A 20,924-nucleotide genomic window follows, 5' to 3' on the forward strand; every position below is an offset into this window, starting at 1 on the left:
CCTATATTCTCGGCCCCCCCACCCCCCTTGAACTCCTGGGGGTGGGGGCTAGGTCTCACCCAGGAGCCCCACTCACACACACACCCATGATGCGCCCGATCTCTGCCCTGTGGTGGAGCAGGCCGCCCAGCGGCCTACCCTACTGCTCAGCATTGCATGACTGACCCAGCTAAGGTGCGGTGCGGAGGGCAGGGGAGGAGACTGAGGGTCAGCAGAGGTGGTCCTCAGCCTCCATATTGGGTGGGAACCTTCCCGAAGTATCCCTGTGGTTGATAGGGGAGGCAAGCAGAATGCTTTCCCAACTACAAGGCTGGCTGAGGAGCTCTGGTCCCCATGCCGGGACTTCCGGGTCTCTTCTTCCTCTGGTTCTTGACCAGTCAGGGATCTTCTGGGTGCCCCAAGGGGTGTGTGTGTCGGGTGAGGCTCAGCCACCTGGACAAACTGCAAGGGAGAAATGACATGTGGGAGGGGGAGGGCAAAAGGTAGGGCCTAGGCTGTTCTCCAACTGACTTCTCGCACCCCCTTCTCTTGAAACTATAGAAATAACTGACTACTAGGGGTCATGAGGTCATTTAGAAAATTCTCTTGCCTTAAATCAGAAGGACAGTCACACAGCCCACACAGGTAAGAGCCCTGCTTTCTTGACTGTCAGGAAAGAAGGTGTTCTGACCTCCTGTCTCCTATCCCTTTCAGCCCTTTTTCCTCCCTCTGCATTCCCAGGTCCCTTCTTAAGTGCCCTGCTCAGTACTATTCGATCCCCAGCTTCATGTCCCTGAATCTCTCTTCAGAGCTATTGCTGCCAGGTGCACGACTTGTTTCTTTTTTGAGGGTTCAGGGTAAACTGGGATATGTATGCTATCTCAGCTCCTCCCCAGCATTCTGGCTCCTGGGCCCAGGGGGTCTTGGTGCTCAGCCCCATTTCCCCAAGCCCGTGTGATCCCCCTCTAGTTCACCAGGGATCTGGGAAGATGGGAGAAAGGAGGCTGGGACCAAGGGGAGGGGGGGCTAGGGAACCCGAAGGCGGGGAAACCGCTGACATCAGAAGCATCCAGAAATGGAAAGATGGGGAACTAGGGGGAAGGAGGAGAGTTTGAGCAGAAGAGAAAGAAAGAGGGGGCAAAGTGATAGTATCTGAAAATAGAAGGAAACCTCCAGAGACCCCTGGAAAGGAGGCTTGAGAGCCAAGAGGGGTGGTATGGAAGGAGGGAGCAGGAAACAGAGAGGCTGAGAAGAAAAGCCCCATGTTCAATAAGGTGCTGACTCCCACTGGTAGACCTCCACTCTTTCCTCTCCTGCCCCAGCCTCAGTTTCCCTCTGATGGGAAGGCGGGTAATCCTGAATTTCGAGAAGCTGAGCTTCAGTGAGCCCTGGGGAGGGGGCTAAGAGGAAATCAGGGGAAGCCCTGAACTGAGTGGAGGCAAGAAGGATGAGCTAACGGCTTGGGGAGGGGGGGGAACAAGGGTAAAAATGGGGCACAGCAGTGAGAGGGTCTACTTCCTGTGGAAGAACCTCAGATTCTTGCCCTCCCTGAGAGGTCCTAGTCCACCCCCACCTTTGTTCCCTCCGGAGCCCAGTACACCCTAGTTGCCATGGCAATGGCCAGCCAGAGGGAGGTGGAAGGAATTGGTCAGAAGCGCCCCCCCCACTACTCTCCCCTACAGCCTTGCACCCCTTCCCACCTACCCCCACCCAGGCCCAGCGGGTGGGCTGTGGAAGAAAGAGATGGGGAGTCAGAGAGGGAGGGAGGCAGGAAGGATGTGAAGGACAGAGGAGGAGGTGAAGGGCAGAGAAAGATCAGAGGAAGGTGGGAGAGGGGATCTGGGGGACTCCACCGCGGACAGGGGTCCCTCGCCCTTCGGGGTGACGGGTTAAGGTCAGGCGGCTCCTCCCTCCCACCACCCACCGTGTTCTCCGGGGCAGTGACAGCAGGTGGCTGGGGAGGAGGGGCTGGCCGGAGGGGAGAGGAGGCGGCTGGGGGGGGAAGGGGGGAGGCGGAGAGGGGGCCGCATGGGGGACAGGGCCGGGGTCGTCTTACCTCTGGCTGCGCCCGGCACTGCCATGGAGACCGCACTCCCGACGCCGCTCGCCCGGGCTCCCGCCGCCTGCCGGCTCCAGCTCGCCCGCCCTCCTCCTTCCCTCCCTCCTTCCCTCCGGGCCTCCCTCCCCCCCACCCTCGGTCCCAGCCTCCCGGGCTCGGCCCGCCGCTCACTCAGTCTCTGCCCCCCACCCCAGGTCTGTGGGAGCCCCCGTCTCCCGGAGGCGCGCCTCCCGTGAGCCCCGGGTCAGGGGCCGGCCGGGAGCGGCTGGGGTGGGGGGGCGCGGGGGCGAGTGCGGGGCGGGGAACTGGACGGCGGCGACTTGGAGGGGGAGGGGCGGGGAAGGCGCCGGCAGGGAGGGGGCGAGGACGCTGGTGGGGAACCGGCTTCATTGGTGAGACGGTTCGTGTCCTGCCTCCACCCCACCCCGGTTTTCCACACGAACACCAGCTCAGAGAGGCAGCTGGTGGTGTTCGGGGAGGAGGAAGCGTGTGTCACTGTGTGTATCCGCGAGGGCTGCGCCCCGCCCGGGGGTGCAGCTCAGACGGGCAAGTGCTGGAGGTTGTGCTGAAGCTGGGGCTTCTGGGGGGTGGGGGGACACAGGTCTCAATGCACCTCCCCCATACACATATCGCTTCCTCCTCCTCCTGGAACACAAACTCACACTTGTGTTGGGGATGCACACAATTGGCAGGCACACATTACAGTTTCTCTTGGTCCTTTTTCTCTCCCGCACACACAACCCTGCAGCCTCGCCCTCGGTACAGCCCCAGCGCAGGATTACAAAGTCTGGGGCCCCAGCACACACAGGGCCCTGTGGGGTGGGCAGGTGGGTAATCAGCCCCCAAAGAATCCCCCTTTCCCTAACCGCCCCCCCCCCCCCCCCGCGGGGAAACTTCATCTCCTTCCCCTGGCAAGCCTGGCAACCTCTCCTCTGGGTCTGATCCAGAAGATCCAGGTCCCCAGAGAAGAGTCTGTCTGTCTGCCTGTCTGTCACATACACACACGGACACACGAAGAAGATCATCTTCTTTACAGTAAGTTTATTGTATTTTTCTGTCAGCTCAGGGACGCAGGGGCAGGAGTGGGCAGGAATACCAAGCAAGCAGTGGAGAGTCCTCCTGGAAGGGGCAAGCTGGAAAGAGAAGACTAGGGAGAGGGGGTAGGGACTGAGACAGGTGGTGAGAAAGGGAAGGAAGGAGAGGCAGAGGAGGCTGGGGATCCTGAGAGAAATGGATCAAAAAGAGGAGGAAGAAGACTACTTGTAACCCCAATTTTCTTGTATCCTGGATGGTTTGGGGGAGGGATGAAGGAAAATACAGGGCAGGGGGACTGAAGCCCGGCTCTGTCACCCTTCACAAGACGTCCCCTCAGAGGGTTCCCTCTCCAGCCATTTCCCCAGCCCCTCCCCCTGGCAAAGCTCACCTTCCAGAAGGTTCTGCAACAGGGTGAGTGGTAGGTCACTGGGCACTGTCTCCCACAGGGCCCGTGCTCCCAGCCTGTGCTCTGATTAGGAGGACTGACAGTTTTGTCCTCTGGCAACAGGCTTCTGTCTGTGTTTCTGAACTCTCTGAGGCAGGCCCTGCCTGGGGTGGTGTGCTCTTAGGAATGCAGAGGTGGGTCCTGGGCAGCAGTGACTAATCAGCTACAGAGATCTGCGTGGTACTTGTGTCTGTGTTCAGGGTACGGCCCTGGAACTAGGGGTTAGGAGACCTGGGCTAGTCCTCTGGCACTGACGAGCTGTGTGACTTGGGCAATCAGCTGACCTCTCTGAGTTCCATTTCTGGCCTATAAATTGGAGATGCTAATCTCGGTCCTGACACTACTAAGCTCTGTAAGATCTTCTTAAGGTTTAAACAGACAAAGGATGTGAAACTGGCTCATAAACTGACACGTACTGCTTGGATAAGGAATCATGTCTGTGCACAAGTGTGCACTCTGTACATGGGTGTGGGTCCAGGGTTGCCTGTTTGTACACAGGTCACGATGTGAGTGTGTCCTGCCAGCTCAGAGTGAGGAGCAGGCCAAATGGAGCCATGGAGGCAGCTGAGTCAGCAGCCTTTGGATCTGGATCTACCCTCCTCTAGCTGTGTGATCTTGGGCTGGTCCCTGCCTCCTCTGGTCCCAAGGTCCCGTCCAGTAAAATGACAGTCCTGTGCTTCATGCTTCCGACACCCAGCCTTGCCCTCCAAGCCAGGCAGGGCTGGGCCCACGTGATTCCCCAGGGACCAGTGGGCCGTGGGGGAGAGAGCTGGGAAGAAATCATCGATAGGGTTAGGCTTGATGCAAAGGAAATGGGGAAGAAATGATGTAGGCCTCTGCAAGAGGAGGACCAAGGGCCAAGTGTGGACAAAGGAGAGCAGGAGTGGGCCGGAAGTGCTGGGGTCTTCTACATTCATCTGGTCCACAGGCCCAGGAGCCCAGCAGGAAAAGCAGGGGAAAGACAGCTGGGGAGGCTGCAAGCGGGAACTCCCCTGGACCTGCGCCTCAAATGAGATTGCATGTCTTCTGGAACCGGCTGGAGGAACAAAGAAGAGCAAGTTTATTCTTTTCCAAACTCCTTTGCATCCTCGAAGCTCCATGTCTCCCAGTCCGCACTCTCCCTTCTTGGGCAGTGGCGGCCTCTGGGCCACAGCTGCAGGGTGGTATCCAGAAATATTCCAGGCCTGCTGCTGCCTCGCCTCTGCTCTCCACTCTCTTCCTGCTTCCTACTTCCTAAGACATCCCTTTGCACCCTTCTTTGCCCTCCACCATCTCCCTTGAGCCCCTGTTTTTCTCACCTCCATCCCACCTCCCTTCCCTCTGTTCTCCCACCCCCCCCACCCCCACTCGCCACCCTCCTCTTCCCCTTCCCACTCTCTGCACCCCCACCAGTTCCTTACTGGGAGCACTGGCAGGTCTTCTTCTCACTGAGGAGTCTCTTGATCTGAGACATCCGCTCTGCCTGGCGCTGTCCAGGAAGAAGGAAGGGAGTCGTGAGGGTCCCAGGCCTCCAGAAGGGGGTGTCCCTTGGAAGGGGGAGTGGGAAGAGCTGGGAGAGGAGAAGCAGTCACTGTGGCTGAGGCCATCTGTCCCAGAATTAACTCTTTGCTCTTTCCAGTCTCTCCCTCTGCATGCGGCCTGGGACAGGGCCCAGTCGGCCGTGAGGGAACGGGGTGGGCGGGCGGGCAAAGAGCCTGAGCAGAAGCAGCTCACATATACGGGATACCTTTGTTGCTCTACTGGCCCCAGGGGCTCGGATGCCCTGTGGGGAGTGAAAGGGGAGGTCTGGGGCAGCTCACTCACCCTGCGGTGCCAGCACTTAACACAGCAGAAGATGCAGAGCCCAATGAAAAGCAGAAGGCCTAAGATCCCGCCCAGCACAATGGCCAAGAGCTTTGGCCAGGCCTTGGTGAACACTGGGGACAAAACTGCAAGCAAGAGAGAGAGATGTTTCAGCTCACTGCCCTCCATCAGGGTGCCGGGCATTCTGGAGGGCCCCAGGAAGGCCTTGCTGCCCAGCTACACTTGGGGTTCAGCCTTGGGCCGGGAGAGCAGGGCAGGGTGCACAGGGCTCTCACGGGCCACCAGGGCTGAACGGGAAAGGCTGGGGCAGGGGCTTTAAGGTTTAGAGACTACAGGGCACTCCGGGGAACTGGAAGCAGCGGTTTCAGGCTGTGCACAGGGCATGCGTGTGTGCATGTGTGAGTGTGTGTGTGTCCAGGTTCCGAAAGGAGCCAAGAGAGGCGGCTCTTGGTCAGCTAGGCCCCATTCCTGGACTGTAGACCTCAAGGAGGTGGGAACTTGTGGGGTTACAGATAAGAACCACACCTCGCCTTACCTCATTCCCCATGTATGTCCAGGCAGCAGGAGAATAACCCACCCCTCTCAGAGGAATTGGGAGGCTGGGACTCTGGGTGGTCTCCTCCAACCCAGGGAAGGTCCCACAGCTGAAGAGGGAGGGGCTTGGAGTTAGGCCGTGGAACCTGGATGCTCACTCACCCTTGACGTTGGAGGCCAGCAGGACTTTGTCCTTGTCACTCAGTAGACACTGCCATGTTCCCCCCTCAGGGTCCACCACCGATACCAGCTTCTGCTGCTTTGAGACCTTGGCAGCCCGCTCTTCCAGATTCAAGCTCAGAGTCAGCTCAGGGGAGGTGGGTCCCAGCACCTCGCAGGTCAAATTGTTCTGAGACTTAGTCACTGCAGGGGGAGAAGAACCTGAGGCTGGGAGCCTGGATCTTTGAGCTCCTGGCACCTCCATGCTCTAAGGGGCTTCAGTAGAACAATCAAAATGCTTCACACAGATGATCCTCTTTGAGCCTCTTGGAGCACATTTTCAAGCAGTTATATAAACAAAACACAGCTTTTGAGGCCCAGGGTTTTGGACTTGAATCTTAGCCCCACTGCTTACTATCTGTGTGTCCCTGCAAGTTACTTGACAACCCAAGCCCCAGACATTAATTAAATACACAGTAAATTCACAGATACATGTAAAGCTCTTGAATGAGTCTGGCACGTTCGAAGAAGCATCAAGTATTAGCCATTATTATTTGTGGAGTTATGACAATGGGGGAGATAAGGAAGTGAAGAGCTCAGTGTGGAGCCTGATATTACCTTTATCGCTATCATACTAAGAGCAGATTTTGTTATCCTCATTAGGAGAAAGAGGCCCACAGAGGTAGGGGGCTTAGTCAGGGCCATAGAGGGTTGCGTGGAGGCAGAATTAGAGCCTGGTTCTCAGCTCACACCCTTTGGGAATTCTTTTTTTTTTTTTAAGATTTTATTTATTTGACAGAGAGAGACACAGCAAGAGAGGGAACCCAAGCAGGGGGAGGGGAAGAGGGAGAAGCAGGCTTCCCGCAGAGCAGGGAGCCCGATGTGGGGCTTGATCCCAGGACCCTGGGATCATGACCCGAGCTGAAGACAGACGCTGAACGACTGAGCCACCCAGGCGCCCCCACCCTTTGGGGATTCTCAGCAGAGCCCACCCCAGGCTGGCTCATGGATGTCAAAGAAGGACAAGTGGATTCCAGTCTCAGTTCAAAACCAGCCCCAAACCAGAAGGCCCTGGATCATCTCCATCAGGAAACTAGGGCCAGGGCCGAGGCATCCCTTTTGGGGCCAATCCCACCTCAGAGCCCTGGACCACGCCCCTCCACCTCCCGCCCCCGCCCTCCCCTTCTCGGCCTACCTCCTCACCTCTCATCACCACAAGATTCACTTCCTGCTGCAATGTCCCCTTGGCAAGACTCAGGGTCAGGGTTCCAGAACCAGCATACTGAGACAAAGCCTGGGGCAGGATAAAGCTGAGCGGGAGAAAAGTCTTCATCTGGAGTTTGGGGTGGTGGACCTCTTTCACAGATAGCTTCTTGTTCTCCAAGGTGAAGGAGATCCAGAGCAGGGAGGAGGGAGCCCCCTCTGCCCGCCACCTCAGCTCCCCGCTCAGGTTTTCATCTTTGAAGTTAAGCGGAAAGGAGAACTCCACCTGCTCCCCTTCTTTTGTATAGACTGTGTTAGAGACCTTCTGGAAAGCTGGAGGCGGGAAGAGAGAGAAGCTGGGTCAGGAGAAAGGAAGATGAGGGTGTATGGGGTAGGGTGGGCATGGGCAGGGGGCGGCAAGGAGATGGAAGGGGAGGGACCAGGTGAGTCCAAACCCTTAGGTTGCCACTTCAGGCCCTTAAATTCCCTCTCCAGTCTCTCCACCCCAGCACGTTCCCAAGGCAGCGCCTCCTCCCCCTGGAAGCCCTCAGAGAACAGCCCAGCCCAGGAGGCCTCTCCCTCCCCAGGATCCCTGGAGCACAGAGGCCATTTGGCATGCACTACTTAGGTGCATAATTTATCAGCCTTTGTAAGATAAGAGCAAATGCCTGCCTCGGGCTTACTATGTGCCGTGCATTATACACATTCATTCTCGCAGTAACACTACAAGGTAGGTACTGTCACAGTGAGCTTCATCCCTGAAACCAAGGCACGGAGAGATTCGGTAACCGGCCCAAGGTCTTGTGGTTAAGTCAGAGCCGGGATTTCCTTGGGACAGATTTCAGCTCCGGGGGACTGGCCCCAGCCGCCCTCTGTTGGCCTGCAGCGGACCCAGGAGCCAAGCAGTGAGAGCGGAGGGCGGGTCTGTCTGCCACTGAGGCAGAGGGGAGACTGCAGGGGGGAGGCACCCCTCTTACCCAGCACCAAGATGTTTATGTTGAACACCACTGTCTTCTGGTTCTGGGAGATAGTGCATGTCCAGGTACCGCTCTCCTGCGGCTCCAGCCCAGGCAGTGAGAGGCTTTGGCCACTGCTCTTGCTTTTATTCCCTGGACCTTTCCATTGCACGGAGCGGTTACTACCAGAGGGGCCCTCCACGGTCAGGGTCAGCTGCTGCCCTTGCAGCAGGCGGATGTTGCTGCCGCCGCCACTGCCGGTGTCCCACTTGGCAGTCACTGTGGAGGAGCAGGCCCGTGTCACACACATGCTATCCCCAAGGGGAAGGAAGAAGCCAGGACACCAAGAGTGTCTCTCCATTACCCCCGCCAAGACCCAGCAACCCAGCAACCCAGCCCGAGGCAGAGTTACCCTCTCTCCTCCTCCTGCCGCCTCCCCTCCTCTCTGCCTCTGTTGCTCTCCCTCCTTCCTCCGGCTCCTGCCCTTCTCTCCCCGCCCCCCACCCCCCAGGTTTCTTCCCTTCCCACTGAGCAACCAGAGGCCTGAGGAGGGTTTGAGGAGACGTGGGGGCCCATCTGAGCCGTCTCGGGACTGTGGAGGGACCACAAGCTCAGGGCTGGGCTTTGGTGCATGAACGGGAGTCAGGGAGGAAGGCAGGTTGGTTGGAGGGATCCTCATCTACTCACAGTTGAACACCATCAACTCCACCTCTTGCATCTTGCCTTCTACCTCACAGAAGTAAACCCCTGAGTCTGCTACTTCAAGATCCTTGATGATCAGAGGAAAGGATCCTTGGTCCCACAGGTTTTTTTTCGATTCAACGCGATGCTTCAGCCTGGAGACACCTGGGAGCAGAAACCATATGGAGGAGGTTGGGGTAGCCTGAAGGCATGGCATCCCTGGGGAGGGCAAAGCCCACAACTCTTCTGATCTCAGTCCCTAACTTCCTGCAGAATCTGCCCCCAGTTAGAAAACCCCAGACTGGTGAGGCGGTCCCATCACACTCACGTAATTGGCCAGGACAATATCTTGTTAATCAGAAATAAAATAATATCCTTATTTCAAGAGCACCAACTCCTACAGTGCCCAATCCTTGACACGCATCATCTCAAGTGATCTTCACAACAATTCCAGGAAGTAGGTACTGTTTGGCCTGTTTGGCCTACTTTGTAGTTGCCCGCCTCGTACTTACGCATTGGTGGCAGGAACATAAACCAGTACGATTTCTTTGGAAGGTAATTTACAATATCTACCACGATTACAAATGCACATACAAAAATACCTGTCCATCAAGAAAGAATAGGTCAAGTAAATTATAGTTTGCCCCTTCAGTGGAATGCTGTACGAGAAGGAAGCTATCTACTGAATGGAAGAATAGCTAAGAAACATCATTAACTGAACAAAGCAAGATATTAGACAGGCTAACCATTTGTCTACAAAGGAGGGAGAAATTTATCTATCTATATCTATCTCTCTGCAGATGCCGTGTATAGGAACACATATTTCTAGAAGTAAACAGAAAAACATGGTAACTTTGGTTGCCCCCGGGACAGGTGTGGGAGGGGGGATTCTCACTACATACCCTTTCCTACCTTTTGAATTTGACTCCAGTAAGTGGCAGAGTCAGGATTAAAATCCAGGCCTATTAGGTATACTATGCAGTACTGTGTCTGGAAAGTTCCTCAGGCAGGGCCATGTGGCCTCCTCCAGTCTCCTCCCTTCATACCTAACAACCATCACCAGGAGAAAGTTCTTCTCTTTAGCTAATCACTTTCTGGGTGTGGCGGCAGCCCCAGAATTCCTGTAGAGGGAGGGTTTTAAAGGCTAATCTTACACAGCAAATGCACAATTTTTACTTAGAATACGTATTTGGTGGGATGAGGTGAAGGTGGCTGAGAGCAAAACCCCACCCTCAATCCCTTGGGCTCCACTTCCGTCCCCCTGAGCAGTCACGGACCCTCTCCCTGTTTTCGCCTGGGTGCGGGAGCCTGGGGGTCATGCCAGCGAGCATTCTCCCCCACTTCCTGCTGCCCCCACTGCCCAGGCTCATCCTCCGCGGGAGACCTTTCCAGATGAGCTGTAACCCTGGGCTCTCCCTCAGCACTGCCCCAGGGGCCCTGTACTTGATTCTGGGAGTCCCTGCCCTCTGGCTCTTTCCCTGGCTCTGCACTTTGCGTAGCTCCCCTGTGGCTCGGGAATCCTGTTGCATTCTTTTCACAACTTACCAAGCTTCTTAGACTAGTAGCTCCCTTGGGTTCTACCCCCCTTTCTACCTTTTTGGTCCTCTCCTCCTTCGTGAGCACCATTTCCTTTTCTTCATCTTGGGCTCTTGTTCTGAAGACTGCATTTAAGTGTTACCCAGACTCTGTCTCACGTCCTCTTCCCCATTTCCACAGACATTCTAAATCCCAGGGCAACGCCTGTCAGCATTGTGAATGACTCCCAAATTGATATTCCCGGCCTCAACCTCTCTCAGTTCTGGGCCCACATTTCCAATGGCCCAAGGCATAACTTTATCTGAAAATCCTGCCATCCCCCAAAACTCACTTGGTTGAAAATGAAGTGGGTCACCCTTTCCCTAAAATAACTCTTCCTCCTTGCTTTCCTTTCCCTCCCTGTCACTTGGGCAGGCTGTCACATACTTTGTAGAAGAGATCGCAAGGTGGTACAAAAGGTCTAAGAGTAGGAGTGAGTCTGGGATAAATCGTGGAGAAGACCCGTGTTGCACCAAGCCTCAAAAGAAGAATAGGCAGCGGGCCAGAATGAAGGGGGAGGAATGAGCACATCCAGGAAGTGGAAAGTCTCCAGGAAAGCAGTATAAGCAACCACCTCAAAGCAATGAGGAAACCACAAGGGTGTCTAGGTTTCCAGCTGGGAAGCTGTGGGAAGTGATGGCCAGGTGGTGAATGTCCAGCAGAGGCTTCTGGGCCCGGTCCAATGGACTAGGGGTGACGTGTACAAGGCATTGCTTTGGAAGTCATACAGAAGCGGTGGAAGAGAAATCAAAGTAGGAGGGACCAGGAACAGAGAGAATTGCCCAGAAGCTTCCTCTGTAATCCAGGTGGGGGAGTTCTGTGGTCATGGCTAATGACGGTGCCATTCTCACAGGAACAAAGAAGACTGTTAAATAACAAAAATTCAACTGAGTGAATTGTAGGGATCTAATTGGCCTTATTAATGGATTCATGAATTGGGCAGCATCCTATCTAGCAAGTAAAGGGGAGCTCTGAAGGGCTACAGAGAAGGAAAGTATTTGCTTGTTTTAAGGTATTTATTTATTTATTTGAGAGATAAAGAGAGGGAGAGCATGGAGGGGGGAGGGGCAGAGGGACAAGCAGACTCCCTCCTGAGTGCAGAGCTCGACTCGGCTGGATCCCAGGACCCTGAGATCATGACCTGAGCTGAAGTCAGATGCTAAAGCTTAACTGACTGAACCACTCAGGTACCCCAGAAAAGGAAAGGTTATTAAAGGTAGAGAGGAAGTGGAGAAAAGGAAATTATTAGCAAAGACTCCATTGTTTTAAGCATGATCACTCTCCTAAGGGAACGAGAAGGGGTCCATCAGTAAATTTCCTAGTGCTGACCAGGAAATTCCCATGTTGACTAGTTAAAGGTCACATTTCTGGGGGTTGAAACTGCAGTTAGTTTAGGTATTAAGTCTTGGTTTACTGACTTGGGGCCTTACCCTAAGCGACACCATTTTGGGCCTGTCACTTTCATTTTAATAAGATGAAACAGAGAAACATTTTCAAAGGAAGGAATGGTCATCATGGGTGACTGATGGGAAACCAGGGATTGAAGTAGAGAAAAAAAAAAATCCTGACTCTCTGGTTCAGAAACTGGGGGAATCACGAGAGAGAAACTGCCCTCATCAGAGATCAGGAAGTTGAGAAGGCAAGCTGTTCTGGAGGAAAATCAAATCCTAAAACAGAACAAAAGCACTGACACAAAAGACGAGAATTTTTAGAAAGGAGCACATTGTTTCAACCTCACAGGCAATCAAAAAAATGCAAACTAAAACAATGATATATTTTTCAACTATCAAATTAGCAAAAAAAGAAAAAGAAAGAAAGAAAGAGAAGTGTTAAGTAATACTATTCAGTGCTGGCAAGGGTACTAGTAGAAAAGGCATGGTCAGCTAGACTTAGGGTAAACGGATGGGACCTTTCTGGAAGCAGTCTTGCAGCATATACTATCTATTATTAAAAGTTTATGTCCTTAATTTCATTTCTAGAATGTTATCCTTAATACAATAATTTAAAAATGCAAACCAAAATGTAGATACAAAAATAATAGTGTTGTTGGGCGCCTGGGTGGCTCAGTTGGTTAAGCGACTGCCTTCGGCTCAGGTCATGATCCTGGAGTCCTGTGATCAAGTCCTGCATCAGGCTCCCTGCTCAGCGAGGAGCCTGCTTCTCCCTCTGACCCTCCCCCCTTCTCATGTACTCTCTCTCATTCTCGCTCTCTCAAATAAATAAATAAATCTTAAAAAAAAAGAAAGAAAGAATTATCTGTGTTTTGGGTGTTGAGTTGTATCAGTTCTTTATATATTTTGGATACTAACCCTTAATCGGATATGTCATTTGCAAAAATCTTCTCCCATTCCATAGGCTGCCTTTTAGTTTTGTTGATTGTTTCCTTCACTGTGCAGAAACTTTTTATTTTGATGTAGTCCCAATGGTTTAATTTTGTTTTTATTTCTCTTGCCCCAGGAGACATTTTTGAAAGAATTTGCTACAGCTGATGTCAAAGAAGTTACTGCCTGTGCTCTCTTCTAGGATTTTTATGGTTTCAGGTCTCACATTTAAGTCTTCAAGCCATTTTGAGTTTACTTTTCTGTATGGCGTAAGAAAGAGGTCCAGTGTCATTCTTCTGCATGTTGCTATCCAGTTTACCAGCACCGTTTTTTGAAGAGACTGTCTTTTTCCCACTGGATATTCTTGCCTTCTTTATCAAAGATCAGTAGACCATATGTGAGTTTATTTCTGGGTTTTCTATTCTGTTCTATTGATCTATGTGTCTATTTTTATGCCAGTACCATACTGTTTTGATTACTAATGCTTTGTAATATAACTTGAAGTCTGGAATTGTGATGCCTCTGGCTTTGGTTTTCTTTTTCAAGGTTGCTTTGGCTAGTCAAGGTCTTTCATGGTCCCATACAAATTTTAGGATTGTTTGTTCTAGTTCTGTGAAAACTGCTGTTGGTACCTTTTTTTTAAAGATTTTTATTTCTTTTTTGACAGAAAGAGAGAGACAGCGAGAGAGGGAACACAAGCAGGGGGAGTGGGAGAAGAAGAAGCAGGCTTCCCGCTGAACAGGGAGCCCGAGAAGGGCTCAATCCCAGACCCTGGGATCATGCCCTGAGCCGAAGGCAGACGCTAAATGGCTGAGCCACCCAGGCACCCCTGCTGTTGGTATTTGGATAAGGATTGCCTTAGATCTGCAGATTACTTTGGGTAGTATAGACATCTTAACAATATTTGTTCTTCCCATCCGTGAGTATGGAATGTTTTTCCATTTCTTTGTGTCATCTACAATTTCTTTATCGGTGTTTTATGTTTTCCAGAGTACAGGTCTTTCACCACTTTGGTTAGGTTTATTCCTAGGTATCTTTTTATTTTGGGGGCAATTATATTAAAACAATTTTTAATGAAATGAAAAATATTCATAATAACACATTTTTTTTTAAAGATTTTTTATTTATTTATCTGAGAGAGAGAATGGGAGACAGAGAGCATGAGAGGCGGAGGATCAGAGGGAGAAGCAGACTCCCCGCCGAGCAGGGAGCCCGATGCTGGACTCGATCCCGGGACTCCAGGATCATGACCTGAGCTGAAGGCAGTTGCTTAATCAACTGAGCCACCCAGGTGCCCCCATAATAACACATTTTAAAAGTTGCATTAGAGTAGTCTTTACTTTTTAGTTTTGAATTACAGAATTTATACAGACTCAGCACTTCCCTTTTCCTTTGCCTACCCTTCTAATATTACTATAAATAGTTTGGTGTGGATTCCTCCATACTTTTTTCTTTGCTCATGCAAACATATATTCACACACATTGAATTTTTAAATTAGAATGGGATTATTCTGGGGTGCCCGGGTGGCTCAGTTGGTTAAGCATCTGATTCTTGGTTTCAGCTCAGGTCATGATCACATGGGTCATGGGACTGAGCCCCACATTGGGCTCCACGCTCAACAGGGAGTCTGCTTGAAGATTCTCTCCCTCTGCCCCCTTGCCCCACTTTCTCTCTCTCTCTCTCAAATAAATAAATAAATCTTTAAAATGGGATTATAGGGGCGCCTGGGTGGCTCAGTCATTAAGTGTCTGCCTTTGGCTCAGGTCGTGATCCCAGGGTCCTGGAATCGAGCCCTGCATCGGGCTCCCTGCTCTGCGGGAAGCCTGCTTCTCCCTCTCCCACTCCCCCTGCTTGTGTTCCCTCTCTTGCTGTGTCTCTATCTGTCAAATACATAATCTTTGGGCGCCTGGGTGGCTCAGTTGGTTGGGCAACTGCCTTTGGCTCAGGTCATGATCCTGGAGTCCCAGGATCGAGTCCTGCACTGGGCTCCCTGCTCACTGGGGAGTCTGCTTCTCCCTCTGACCTTACCCCCTCTTGTGCTCTCTCTCTCTCTCTCAAATAAAGTAAAATCTTAAAAAAAATCCCAAATAATCTTTAAAAAAATGGGATTATATTAACATACACTTACTCTTTCCACTTAAAATATGCTAGACATCGTTCTAAGCATATATACGTGGAGCCTTTTCATTTTTTTGGTTTTATTTTGAAATTATGAGAGCTAATCTTTTTATTCTCTTGATTTTTTAAATCAAAATTTTAATTTCAATATAACTATAAGAAATAATAGGGAAATCTTGAGTACGCTTTACCTATGTCACCCCAATGGTAACAGCTTGCAAAACTGTAGAATATCACAGCTGGGATATTGGCATTGACACAGTCAAGATACAGAACATTTCCAACACCACAAGGATGTTACCCTTTTCTAGCCATATCTCCTTCCTTCCAGACCCTTCCTTCCCAGACCCCTCCCTCCCTTAACCTCTGGTAATCACTAATCTGTTCTCCATTTCTATAATCTGTCATTTCAAGAATGTTATATAAATAAAATTATACAGTATGTTACCTTTTGGGATTGACTTTTTTTTTCAGGTTGCTGTATATATCTATAGTTCATTCTTTTTACTGCTGAAAAGTATTCCATTGTATAGATATAGCCAGTCATCCACTGAAGGACATTTGAGTTGATTCTACTTGTTGGCTTTTATGAGTAAATTTGCTGTAAACAATTGTATACAAACTTCTGGGTCAACAAAAATCTTCATTTCATTTCTCTGGGATAAATGCCTATGAGTGCATTTGCTGGGTTGTTGCATGTTTAGTTTTTAAGAAACTGCCAAACTTTTTTTCCAGAATGGCTGTACCATTATATACTCCCACCAACAATGCCAGGGTAAACCAGTTTCTCTTCATCTTCACCAGCATTTAGTATTGTTACTATTTTTTTTTATTTTGGCCATTCTGATAGGTGTGTAATGATATCTCATTGTGGTGCTGATTTGCATTTCCCTAATGACTAATGATGTTGAACATCTTTTCATGGGCTTTTTGCCATCTCTATATCCTCTGTGGTAAAATATCTGTTCATATCTTTTGCCCATTTTCTAATTGGATTGGGGTTTTTTTGGGGGGGGTTGGTATTGAGTTTTGAGAGTTGTTTACATATTCTAGGTACTAGTCCTTTGTTGGATAGGTAGTTTGCATGTATTTTCTTACTTTTTTTTTTTAAGATTCTATTTATTTATTTGACAGAGAGAGACACAGCGAGAGAGGGAACACAAGTGGGGGGAGTGGGAGAGGGAGAAGAAGGCCTCCCACTGAGCAGGGAACCCAATGTGGGGCTCGATCCCAGGACCCTGAGATCATGACCCGAGCCGAAGGCAGTCGCTTAACCGACTGACCACCCAGATGCCCCAATTTTCTTACATTTTATAAATTGTCTTCTCCTCTTTCTAGTAGACTTCTGCAGAGCAAAGTTTTTAATTTTGATGAAGACCAATTTATGCATGTTTCTTTTTAGGGATTGTGCTTTTGGTATCAAGTTTAAGAACTCTTTGCCCAGTCTAGGTCCTGAAAATTCTCTCGTATGGGTTATAATTTTACATTGAAGTTCATAGTCCATTTTGAGTTAGTTTTTAAATAAGGTGTGAGAATTAGGTCAAGGGTTTGTTGTTGCTGATGATCGCTTTTACCTACAGATGTCCAATTATTCTAGCACCATTTATTGAAAAGGCTATCTTTCCTTCAATGCACCATTGTAAAAAAAAAAAAAAAAGTCCATTGGACATATTTATGAGCATCTATTTATGGGTTCTCTATTTTGTTCCATTGATCTATGTGTCTAACCCCTCCACCAATACCACACAAATTTGATTAGAATAATTATATAGTAAGTCTTGGAAGCAGATAGACTGAGCTCTCCTACTTTATTCTCCTTTTTCAAAATTGGTTTAGTTCTTTGAGTTCTTTGGCTTTCCCTAAACATTTTTGAATAATCTTATTTACAAAAAAAAGTCTTGCTGGGACTTTGATAGGAATTGTGTTAAACATGTATATCAATTTGGGGAGAACTGACAACTTTACAATTGAGTCTTCACTTATAAACATGGAATGTCTCTCTGTTTATTTAGATCTTCTTTGACTACTTTCATCAGTATGGTGTAGTTTTTAGCATACAAATCTTGTGCATGTTTGTTACATTTACCTAAGTATTTTTTTGAGCATTTGTAAATGGCATTATCTTTTTAATTTCTGTATATACATATTCATTGCTAGGATATATGAAAACAATAGATTTTTGTATGTTTCTCTTATCTTCTGTAACCTTACTAAACTCACAAATTGATTCTAAGAGGTTTTTAAAAATATAGAATCTTTTAAGATTATCTAAATAAATAATCATGTCATTTGCAAATAGGAACAGTTTTACTTCTTCTTTTCTAATCAGTATTTCTTTTGTAACCTTTTCTGGCCTTATTGTGCCTGCTAGGGGTTGCAGTACTATGTTGAATATAGGTAGTAAAGCAGATATCTTTGCTCTGTTCCTGATCTTAAGGGAAAGCATTCAGTCTTTCATTATTAAGCATAAAAGTTGTAAGATTTTTTTTAGATGCTTTTTAAATTTTCACTCAATTTGGGGCACCCGAGAGGCTCAGTTGCTTAAGCATCTGACTCTTGATTTTGGCTCAGGTCATGATCTCAGGGTTGTGTGATCGAGCCTTGCATTGGGCTCCACTCTGTGCATGGAGCCTACTTAAGATTCTCTCTCTCTCCCTCTCCCTCTCCCTCTGCCCCTCCCCACCCCCTCCCTGCTCTCTAAAAGGTAAATAAATAAAATCTTAAAAAAATTTTTTTCGCTCAATTTGATGTACTGTTTTTCTCTCTCTCTTTTTTAAAGATTTTATTTATTTATTCATGAGAGACAGAGAGAGAGAGAGAGAGAGGCAGAGGGAGAAGCAGGCTCCCAAGGAGCAGGGAGCCCGATGCGGGACTCGATCCCAGGACCCTGAGATCATGACCTGAGCCAAAGGCAGACGCTTAACCATCTGAGCCACCCAGGCGCCCCTGATGTACTTTTTCTCTTGAGACTTCATTGTTGACCCAGAGAATACTGAAAAGCTGTTTTCAAGTGTATGGAGATTTTCCTGTTATATTTCTGTTATTGATTTCTGGTTTGATTCCATGTGGTCAAAGAACACACTGCACAATTTCAATTATTTTAAGTTTGTTGAGGTTTAGGGTGCCTGGGTGGTTCTGTCAGTTAAGCGTCTGCCTTCAGCTCAAGTCATGATCCTGGAGTCCCAAGATTGAGCCCCACATTGGGCTCCCTGCTCAGCGGGGAATCTGTTTCTCCCTCTGCCCCTCACCCTACTCATATGCTCTCTCTCTCTCAAATAAATGAATAAAATATTTTAAAAATTTGTTGAGGTTTGTTTTATGGCTCAAGATATGGACCATCTTGGTATATGTTCTGTGGACATTTGAAAGGGATGAGCATTCTGCTGCTGTAGGGTAGAGTGTTCTATAAACATCAATTAGATCCTGTTGATTGATGGTGTTGTTGAGTTCTTCTATACCTTTGCTGATTTTCTGTGTAGTTGTTTTGTCAATTGTTGGGAGAGGGGTGTTGAAGACTCTAACTATCAATGTGGATTTGTCCATTTTTCCTTTTAGTTCTATCAGTTTTCCTTCACGTATTTTGCAGCCCGCTTGGTGCATACCTATTTAGGATTACTACGTCTTCTTGAGGGATTAACATCGTCATTATTATATAATGTCCTTATCTGACTCTGCTAGTTTTTTTGCTCTAACATTGACTTTATCTGATATTAATATATCCATTCTTGCTTTCTGTTGATTAATGCTTGCATAGCATACCTTTTCTCCATCCTTTTACTTGTCAACCTTCCTGTGTCATTATATTTAAAGTGAGTTTCTTATAGACAACATATTGTTGGGTTTTGCTTTTTAATCTACTCTGTCAAATATTTAGACCATTGACATTTAATGTAATTATTGATAAGTTAGAGCTTAAGTCTGCTTGTTCTGTTTTCTTTTCTTTTCTTTTCTTTTCTTTTTAAGATTTTATTTATTTATTTGACAGAGAGAGACACAGTGAGAGAGGGAACACAAGCAGGGGGAGTGGGAGAGGGAGAAGCAGGCTTCCCACCAAACAGGGAGCCCAACATGGGACTCGATCCCAGGACCCTGGGATCATGACCTGAGCTGAAGGCAGACGCTTAACGACTGAGCCGCCTAGGTGCCCTAAATTTTATTTTTATTTAAGTAATCTCTATACCCAATGTGGGGCTTGAACTGACGACCCTGAGATCAAGAATCACATGCTCTTTTGACTGAGCCAGCCAGGTGCCCCTTAAACATCTTTTTGTAACACATTTTTTTAGAATAGTTTTAGATTTACAGAAATATTATGAAAATGGTAGAGTTTCCATATACTCTATACCAAATTTCTCCTCTTATTAACATCTTATATTAGTGTTGAACATTTGTTATAAGTAATAAATCAATATTAACACATTGTTATTAACTAGTCCATACTTTACTCAGATTTCTTTAGTTTTTATCTAATGTCCGTTTTTCACTCCAAGATCCCATCTAGGAGATACTACACTCAGTTGTCATGTCTCCTTTGGGTCTCCTTGGCTGTGACAGTTTATCAGACTTTCCTTATTTTTGATGACTTTGACATTTTTGAGGAATACTGGTCAGTTATTTTGTAGAATGTCTCTCTACTGAGGGGGATTAGTCTAATGTTTTTCTCTCGATTAGACTGGGTTTATGGGTCTGAGGGGGGAAGATCACAGAGATAAAGTGCCATTTTCATTATGTATCAAGGGTACATACTATCCACATGACTTATGAGTGTTGTTGATTTTGATCACCTGGCTAAGTTAGTATTCTTCAGCTTTCTTCACTGTAAAGTTATTCTTACTCCCCTTTCCATGCTGTACTCTTTGGAAATTAATAACTATGCACAACCCACACTTAAAGAGTGAGGAGTTATGCTCCACCTCCTTGAGAGGAGATTATCTACATAAATTATTTGGAATTCTTCTACATAGGAGATTTGTCTCTTTTCCCCATTTATTTACTTATTCAATCAGTTATTATATCAGTATGGACTCATAGATATTTTTTTTATACTTTGGGATGTAAACATTTTTAAATGTGTTTTAGAATCCATTTTATTTTACCTGTGGTAATTTTGAGTGTATCTCTTTGTATATTTTTAGTGATTACTGTAGGTACTATATTATATGTATATATAACCTATCATAGTCTACTTTTGTTATCATTTTACCTTACCTGCTTTTACATTCTTTTAACCTCCCCATTTATTATTTTATTTTATTTTAAAGATTTATTTATTTATTTGAGAGAGAGAGAGCATAAGTAGGGGGACAGAGGGAGAGGGAGAAGCAGACGCCCCACCCAACAGGGAGCCTGACACAGGGTCCCATCCCAAGACCCTGAAACCACGACCTGAGCCAAAGGCAGATGCTACTGACTGAGCCACTCAGGGGCCCCTAATGTCCCCATTTATAATTAGTTGTCTTAAATATTTCCCCTACGTACATTTAGAAACACACAGATAATGTTTTCATTTTTGCTTTAACTGTCAAACGTAATTTAGAAAACTCAAGAGGAAAAGGAAAGCCTAATATATTTATCCACATATTTGTTTACTTTGTTCTTTCTTCCTGATATTCTCAGATTCCTTCTTCATTATTTCCTTTCTGTTTAAGGAACTTCTTTGAGCCATTCTTTTGGGGTAGGTCTGCTGGCAACAAATTCTTAGTTTTCTTTCATCTGAAAGTGTCTTGACTTCTTCATTCCCAAGGGTATTTTCTCTGGGTATAGAATTCTGGGTTTACTGTTCTCTTCTTTTAGTATTTGAATAATATCATGTCACTTTCTTCAGACTTGCATGGTTTCTGATGAGAAATCTGCTGTCATTTAAAATGTTACCCTGTGGGTAAGATAGTCAATTTTCTCTAGTTGTTTTGAAGATTTTTTTCTTTAGTTCTTTAGTTCTCAGAAATTTAATTATGATAGGTCTTGATATGGATTTCCTTAGGTTTATCCTGCTTAAGGTTTTCTCAGCTTCTTGAATCTATAAACTAATATCTTACCAAATCTGGGACATTTTCAG

The 20,924-nt window shown here is 47.8% G+C and overlaps 1 protein-coding gene across 2 annotated transcripts in view; it reads right to left on the bottom strand.

Moving 5' to 3' along the window:
• Positions 1-3,064: 3,064 nt before the first annotated feature.
• Positions 3,065-20,924, bottom strand: part of CD4 (CD4 molecule) — a 43,011-nt gene continuing 25,151 nt past the window's right edge. Inside the window, exons 4-10 of one of the 2 annotated variants that reach the window (XM_035028345.1) lie at positions 8,861-9,019; positions 8,195-8,452; positions 7,218-7,550; positions 6,018-6,218; positions 5,322-5,446; positions 4,919-4,986; positions 3,065-4,554 (exon numbers count right to left, since the gene is read on the bottom strand). In XM_035028345.1, the coding sequence (XP_034884236.1) occupies positions 4,524-4,554; positions 4,919-4,986; positions 5,322-5,446; positions 6,018-6,218; positions 7,218-7,550; positions 8,195-8,452; positions 8,861-9,019 (1,175 nt within the window). In that variant the 3' untranslated portion in view covers positions 3,065-4,523. The remainder of the gene's footprint in view (positions 4,555-4,918; positions 4,987-5,321; positions 5,447-6,017; positions 6,219-7,217; positions 7,551-8,194; positions 8,453-8,860; positions 9,020-20,924) is intronic. The other variant, XM_035028346.1, reaches the window with a different exon arrangement.

The sequence above is a fragment of the Mirounga leonina genome, unplaced genomic scaffold, assembly GCF_011800145.1.
Source record: "Mirounga leonina isolate KUSES-001 unplaced genomic scaffold, KU_Mleo_1.0 Mir_201, whole genome shotgun sequence".
Taxonomy (NCBI): domain Eukaryota; kingdom Metazoa; phylum Chordata; class Mammalia; order Carnivora; family Phocidae; genus Mirounga; species Mirounga leonina.